The 8,056-nt window shown below is 36.2% G+C and overlaps 1 protein-coding gene across 1 annotated transcript; it reads left to right on the top strand.

The window, feature by feature from the left end:
• Positions 1–593: 593 nt before the first annotated feature.
• LOC144641071 (phospholipase A2-like) lies at positions 594–6,764 on the top strand (the record flags this gene model as incomplete). The annotated part of the gene is made up of 5 exons (XM_078500125.1): positions 594–709; positions 1,473–2,736; positions 3,176–3,215; positions 4,241–4,388; positions 6,652–6,764. Coding segments are annotated over exons 2-5 (373 nt in total), but the record flags the coding sequence as incomplete, so codon positions are not given.
• Positions 6,765–8,056: the final 1,292 nt, after the last annotated feature.

The following is an 8,056-nucleotide window of genomic DNA, read 5'->3' as shown; positions in this document are numbered from 1 at the left end:
ATGCCCGCTCCACGCACATTGCCGTCCAGCTCCGTCCAGCTGTTGTCGAGGACGTGAGAAGTAGAGTTTTGCCGTCCACCAGTGAACGGGAGTGCTTTTTGTATGATTTCGTTTAAAAATCACATTATTTTTTAATTCTGTTACTTTGTTAGGTGGTCCTTTATGGTATTCTTGGTTTAGTAGTGATAAAAAGTTAAGAAGTCAAGTTTTATTTGCAGTTGCGAATATATTTGCTGTGTTTCGCATAAACGCTGATGGCGAAGCCACGTGCGTGAAATTATGAACTTTCTTGCTTGTGTTTCTACCAACATGTCACTTGGAATTTGTACCCTGTGAATGAAAATGGTGCTTTCTTGTCCCAGACTTTGGGCTAGAAGCGCCAAACGTTTTTCTTCACATGTTTTGGACTAAGGAATTATTGATCCACTATAAACGAAGCCGTCCTCCTTTCACACACGCCGGCTCTTAACGTTGAAAGTTCCTGCCAATAACGTCGACATCGGCCCAGTCCTCCTCGCGAAATTCTACCGTCCTCGAGGTCAGCCGTCCAGGTATCTTAAAGTCCCTAACATTGATGTTTTTCTGTTTCTTCGTAGATGTTGTTATGTTCATGACCAGTGTTATAGTGACATAACTAAAAATAAGATTTGCCCATTCGAAGAAGCAAAGTACACAACTGTCTACTTTAGAAAGGGCTGCACGGGTTGTGGTAAGTCATATTTAGGAAGGATGTTTTCGTTAATTCATTATGGCTTTATAATATGGCTTCCCTAGATGGTTGGATAAAAGGCTGTTTAGTTCATATAGTGTGATCGTGCTGTTGCTAGTGACTCACATTTGAAACTGAATAGCCAGATTTAGGGTGATGCAATTGGCTGTAAGTCTCGTGTTAAGTTGGTCAACAATAGTTGGTCAGCTATAGTGAGCTTTGATCAAATTAGATCGTTTTGTCTGAGGTCCTTTCGTCGGTTTTGTTCTAAGTTGGTATGTGTGATTGTTTGTGCTCTGTCTGTCTGTCTGTCTGTCTGCCTGCTCCTGCCAGCCAGCCTAGCTGTCTGTCTGTTTATCTGTCTCTGTGTTGTGTTCGTGTGCGTATGTTATGCGTGAATGCATAAATTCATGTAGATGTATGATTGCAAGTGTTTGTAATTAATTAATTAATTTATTTATTTTTATCGGTTTATTATCAGTTGCTTAGTCTAATTGTTGTTAAGTTCGTTTATCTACATGTTGTTATTGTAAGTAAATTATTTCTTACCTGACCTAGACGTTAAAGGAGTAAAAAAAATAAACAAAAAACAAATAAATAAGCCATAAAATCAATCAATCAATCAATCAATCAATTAATCAATCAATCAATTAATCAATCAATCAATCAATCCACAAACGCTAAATATGGTTTTGTTCATTACATGTATATTTCCTTCGTCTCGGAAGGAAGCCCACTTATTATTGATGTTTATATTCTACAGCTGGGAAGAACTCTCGTTGCCAGAAGGCGCTGTGTGAATGCGATGGTGGGGCAGCACGATGCTTCAAAGAGTACGACTCGAAATTCAAAAATCGACACAAAAATTACGATCAATCAGCTTGCTAGAAAGTGGCAACAGTAGTAATTATGTCAAATCACATGTACTGATGAAGGTTGTTCAGAAAAGTAATAAGGCAAATGTCGCCTGGAACATAAAATAAAATTTTACCCACAGTAGCTTTTTGAGAGTCTTTATCGTTGTAGAGGAAATGACCCAGCGCAACTCAGCCATTATTATTAAACCTTAAATTAAACCGTTGTGACATCCTTAAATTCTCGTTTAAGGAGGCTGGCAACAGTTTTTAGCACTTTTCAGCTCATGTTCTATGATGGCTCAGTACTACAAATCTTTATCAGTTGCTGCTACAAAATTGCATCAAACAAATGCCCAACTATTGGTAAACAAGTTGTAGTTATTTCCTTGACATCATTAGTTACCATGGCGACAGCGTAACTTGTTAAACTTGTTATAACACCCTTAGTTTTAGCTTTAATTGCTCATAACTCAAAAACGAGTTCGGTTACCTCCATTTTTATCGCGGCTTCGAATTGTTCATATGATAAAACGAAGAATAGTAACCGTTTTACTCTCCGAAATTTTGCGTATTATGCTTTCAACAGTTAGAAAGGATCGAAAATTGCCTTTTGGAATATCTAAAGTATAATACACATTGAGCAGACAAGTTTAAAGCGTGTGGCAAATCAGGTTCCGTTGCTCTAAGCAGCTGCGTCAACAAGATATTTTTCTTCCTAAAGAGGATATACGTATACATTAGAGCAAATCCTGTGTGAATGAAATCAATTTTTTTAATGCCACTTTTAAAAACTGTGAGGCAAATCAAAGTTCATTCGTCGTTATTTTCCGTCTGGTAGAAAGCTGTTTGGAGAACGCTCCAGGAAGATCAATTGATGAATATTTTCTGCTCATAGTCAAGGAAAACAGATATATTGAAAATGCAATTTGAATTTGAATTCATACAATATTTTATTAACATTTGACTTAAGGGATTTTGAAAACAATATTAATATCTTGTTGACAAAGTTGTTCAAACTAAAACCTCCCTTGAAATATACACTAGTTGTAAAAGAATACATTCGCAGGATTGCTCTAACTTCTTGTATCATCCTTGAAAATGCGCGTGACGTTTATCTTAATTGCCTTGGCACTAATCAAGGGTGGAGATTCTTTTCCTTCGGTAGAGAAGGTACTGTAATGTGAAACTAGAATAATCATTATAATTATAGAATTTAAAATAGAATTTATAAAACAATATTAATCTTAAAACAAGATTATAGCATTTGACGACACCATACTGTCGTTTTCGTCCAGTGAATCTATAACTTCGTAACTTCGTATGTCTAGCAAGATTTTACGCAATTTAATGTGGCAAAAACTTATAGCAAGTATACCATCTAAATATCATAGTTGTTTTAACCGTCCCCATTTAGAAACGAATAAAAGAATGATATTTATTTACGCTGAGATTTCGAGAAAAAAATCTGAAGCAACACCAAATGGCCTAGCATTACGTTTGGCCTTCTCCGGTTTCCACCGTATATGATAACGGCAAAAGGAAGTTAACTGAATGTTGCCTTTTCCTTTTTTTTTTTTTTGAAAAACCACTACAATGCAATGAACATTAGGACCCTGTGGGCGCCATAGACACAACTGATGATGAACAAGGTATGCGGAATTTACCTGAATACTATAACTGAAACTATATAAAGTAATGTATTAACTGTCTAAATTTGCATAGGGTTCACAACTGTATTAAAGCTGTTTTTCTCTGTTGAAAGGACCATTACCACATTGTGACTTTACAGGTGTTTCTTCACACTAGATAGCCACTTCTCGCACTGTTTTGCGTCGTCGGTTTAAAGCATTGACAACTTTTCATAAAACTGTAGTCCAAGATTTATTTTGAATCCTCCTCACTAGACTCTCACTAGCTTGAATTCAAAAATGAATAAAAACGACAAAATACTCATTTTTTATCTGGTGTGAGATTCAGGCTCCTAAATGGCGATGACCGTTGGTCCTAAAGCGACCGACTGGTTTCGGAAACAATGTACTCGATAAAAAAAAAATTATATTCCCTGAATGGGTTCCAAATTTTGGATCAAAGTTCTTCAACATTAATTAATGTTTGCAGCTAGTAGTTTAAAAATGTAAATAGAAGCTTTGGCGAATAAATAATAAAAATGGTTAATTTGAAGCTCGGTGATGAATGATAAAGATGATTCCTGTTGGGGACTCAGATTTGTTCTTTTTGTCCCACGCTCGCGACATTATAAAAATTTCATCTGTATCTAGCTTTGGCAAGTTTTCCGTAATTTATTCTGAAAAGAAATTACTTTTGATTGGCTTAGTTATATTCAGTTATCGATGTACTAAAGAGGTCAAAATCGCAGTACTTTTTAACCGTTTGAATATATTGTCACTAAATGTTCAGAATGTTTTGTTCATTCAACTTTGTGTGCATCTGTAACGGACCAGCTAAATTCAATGTGCTAGACTAAGTATATCAATAAAAAAGTGACTTGTCAAACAGATCGTCTGGTGTGAAGTTAACAAAAAAAAATCGTCAAGAGATTATAATAGCTACAGCTGCTAGATTCCCAATTTTTTTTAGAAACGCACTGCAGGAAACTATCTACTGTTTATGTTTGACACAATTTTTTACACCTTAACATAACATTAATAAGCAGGTAGAGTACTGACGCGGACAAAAAGAAATTCAGTCCAGTTTGGTGCCATGATCTGGTGTAAAGTTGGAAGAAATCCACTTGACTACAATGGCTATGGCTGCTGGTGTGGAGTAGGAGGAAAAGGAGACCCTGTGGACGAGATTGATAGGTAACTAAAGTGTCTACATTTTAACAGTTAGGGTATCTCTACATGACAGGGTGGGCTGCTAGATCTTTGACTGTCTATATTTATCGCAAAGTTTCGTTACTGATATCCGTTCTCTTGCTGACTTGTTTTTGGGTGTAATTAATGCGAACAGTTCGCATGGTGATGCTGATACCACAACCAAAATCCAACATATTGCATTTCTGTGATACCATAAAATCGCCCGGCTTTTAAAAATAACACAATAGCAAAGTTACGGTATGGAAGAGGTCTTAAAAAGCAAGCTTGAGCCACGCTTAGATTGGTCTCCTTTAAGGATTTAGTTCAAATTTTCTACTAGTATTTCCGCCTCTTTCTGCTCGAGTCCACCAGGGATATCAAATCAGTTTCAATAAATCCAAGACAACCATGCAAGACAATCGCGTAATCTTAACGTACTGTCACTGTATGAGTCTGTTATTGTTGTTAAGACGAGTCCTTAAAAGAAAATGTGTTTTTGCTATATCTCGCAAAACCAGATTCCTTTGAAGAGTTCTTTCAAGAAATATCATAATTTTTAGCTTGTACAGCGTCACTTGACCCTCCAGGACTATCTACCCCATCGGGCCAGCTCAGTGACAAACTTATCAATGCTTAGGAAGTTAAGTTTCATCATCATCATCATCATCATCATCATCATCATCATCATCATCATCATCATCATCATCATCATCACATCTTTTATTTAAACACGATCAGATTTTAAGCACAATGCTTAAGTTTGATTAATTATGGCAAGCAACGCCTTTTATACCAAGGACTTGCAGATTGGAATAAGCTTAACAAATCGATACGAGACATTAAGTCAATTTTACTTTTTAAGCAAGTAGTTTTTAGCTAAATTTTTTATCCTGCGCCTTTTATTGTGAACTTTAATACTATACATTTTTTATCTTGTAACTTTTTAAATTCTTAAACTATTTTTCAATCTCTTAATTTTAAATTTGAACTATTATTTTGCAGGGCCTCACTTAACAATACCTTTGGTGATGTGAGCTCCCTGGATAAATAACATTATTATCTTGTTGTGGTATGATACCTAGAGTCTAAGTCTAAAGCGAGTGCTTATTAAATGAATGATTCCCCGCCATTTTTGAGTCTAATGCTTGCGTGCGCTTTGCGCATGCGCATTAGACTCTTTGTTATATGAAAAAAGCTGTTAGCAATCCCAAGGGAATGGTTCGGGATCGATAATCGTTCGCTGTAATGTAGAAAACAATGATCAGCTGCAAGAACGGACTCCGTACGGACACGCACGATTAGTTTCAATTAAAAACAGCCAATCAGCGACACGTGTTCCCACGCATAATTAAAAGTTCTTTCTCAAGTCACGATTATTCAACACTTGAACAGGACGAAATAATTTTCCAGTTAAGACATTTGTAAGCTTTTTGTGAAAATAAATCTTCGTTTTCAGTTCAGTTAAGCACTTGTGTTTTCGTCTTGCTTAAAAAGCAAGACGTCTTTGAGAAAAAATATTTCGACGGCGACCCGCGTTTATTTACACAATGCGACCAAATATTTATTTTGTTTTAAAAATTTAAGAATTTCATGCTTTTACGACTCTCAGAGATCTTAAGTTCTTCTTACAGCTAGAAAAATCATAAAATGGTTACATTGATATGGAAGTGATGATTCGCGAAATTTGTACATCATGATAAACAGTCTTCGCTCCTGTGTATGGTAGCTCGATAATAATTGCCTAGTTTCCAGCGTTCAAAAGGTCATCATTATATTGACGTGAGCATTTACACCCGTTTTTAGGAAAATCTGTCACTAAGTGCTTACAGTACAATGGAGTAACAGACACTATTTCAAGTGCTTTTATTGCAAAATCTGTTTCAAGAGTCATCATCAAAATGGTGAAAAATCTGAAAGAAAACGATGTGAAGTTCTTCAACCCTTGTTGTAATGAACATGCTTTTTGTAAATCGTCACGCAATCTTGTCCAAATATTTAATCGTTCCTGCTTTTACGGACAATACGGAAGAAGTAACATCAACTCCTGTTCATACTTTAAATTTTGTGAAGCATATAACATTTATGACTGTTTCGTTTTCATCCATAATCATCCACGATGCTCCTAGCTTGCTATAAGCATTTTAAATTAAATTCCCGAACACAAACCTCTAACCAATTTTAACCGGCTTACGAAAACCGCGCAATCTGTATCACTATGCCATACGGCATTAGACTCATGTCACCCTTGGTGACCTATTTTTTGTAGGTGTTGTCAAATCCATGACAAGTGTTATACTGACATCCAAGACACTTGTGACGTCGATTCCGATACACCATTGTATTTTATTACCTACTGGAGAGACGGCTGTACGGGTTGCGGTAAGTCGTACAAGTCTATGCCTTGTTCTGTTTAACCCTTTCACCCCTAACGCGCATTTTAGGCGCTATTTGGAGATGCAGTCATTGATTCACTTGTGACGTCATCAATAAGCACGTCAGTGGAATTTCGTGATAAGAATCTGACAGGGCTTGGATCGACCTTTCTACAGGACTGTTCATTTTGAATATCGGTTGCATTCTGACAGAGCTAATCAAAGAAAAGCACAATCCATTTTTGGTGCAAAATCAATGCTTAAACAGGCCAGTACACCTGTAATTGGTCAAGGTCCCCTTTTCAGTGTTTTCCAATGATAACGTCAAAACTCCTTTGGCCAAAAGAAAGAACACGAAGAGTAGAAAGTAAGGAGAATAAGAAGGCAGGAAAAAAAGAAAGCAAAAGGGGCAAAAAGAAATTTGGAACGGTTTAGTTTTTACACAGAATCTTTATCAAAATGTTGCTGAAGTGATGAGGTAAATTCAAGACCATAGTACCAAAACTTCAGTTTAGCGGCTAAAAAAGCGTTTTTTTTTGGGAAAATCTGGGTGTCAAGGGGTTAAGGGCCGTAGCAAGCAATAATCAAGACGAGGCACGCATTTCCCTCCTCTTAATTTAACCCAAAATTAACGGAACAAAACTCCTTTAGTTGAGAAAATAATCCCCATTTTTGTGAAGAAATAAAATGCTGCGATTTTAGATTTCATGATTTTCTGGAGCGTTCAAGTCAATAAACCCCGAAAGTTAACATTATATGCCCAAACTAAAACGGTCTATAATTTAAAGCTTCTAATTAAGTATGTCAATACGCAATGTAAGATGGGGATTTTGAGATGAGTGCCTACACTGCAGATATTAAAACGTTTTGCCAATACTGACATGCTGTGTTAGGGTGACTCTGAAATTTTGGAAATTTCAGTAAAGCAAAAAATATATATATTATATTGAAGAAATTCACCCTCGTATAAATACACGTGCTTTATATCAAATTGCACAAGCATTGTGTCACATCCCTAGAGTTGATTGTCATTTGAAATTTTGAAAATTTGACAATTTTAGTAAAGCGCCCAATAACTATAAAAGCATTTTTATGTAAATACAGTAGAACCAGAAACCCCGGTAACTCAAACTCTTAAGGGAAACGAAAAACAGTTCGAGTTAGCGGGGTTTCGCGGAGTTTTCGGGGTCGATTGAATTTTTAATTTGCCAAGTTAATAATTGATAGTTTACTGATTTTTCAGCACTTCAGTATACAGTACAGTGCAAATTAAACTTATTTCTTCAGAAACTCTAACAG

Source organism: Oculina patagonica, unplaced genomic scaffold (genome assembly GCF_052425735.1).
Source record: "Oculina patagonica isolate OP01 unplaced genomic scaffold, crgOcupat unplaced658, whole genome shotgun sequence".
NCBI lineage: Eukaryota > Metazoa > Cnidaria > Anthozoa > Scleractinia > Oculinidae > Oculina > Oculina patagonica.
The sequence above is the reverse complement of the archived record's forward strand: the minus strand, read 5'-3'. Positions and strand labels throughout refer to the sequence as shown.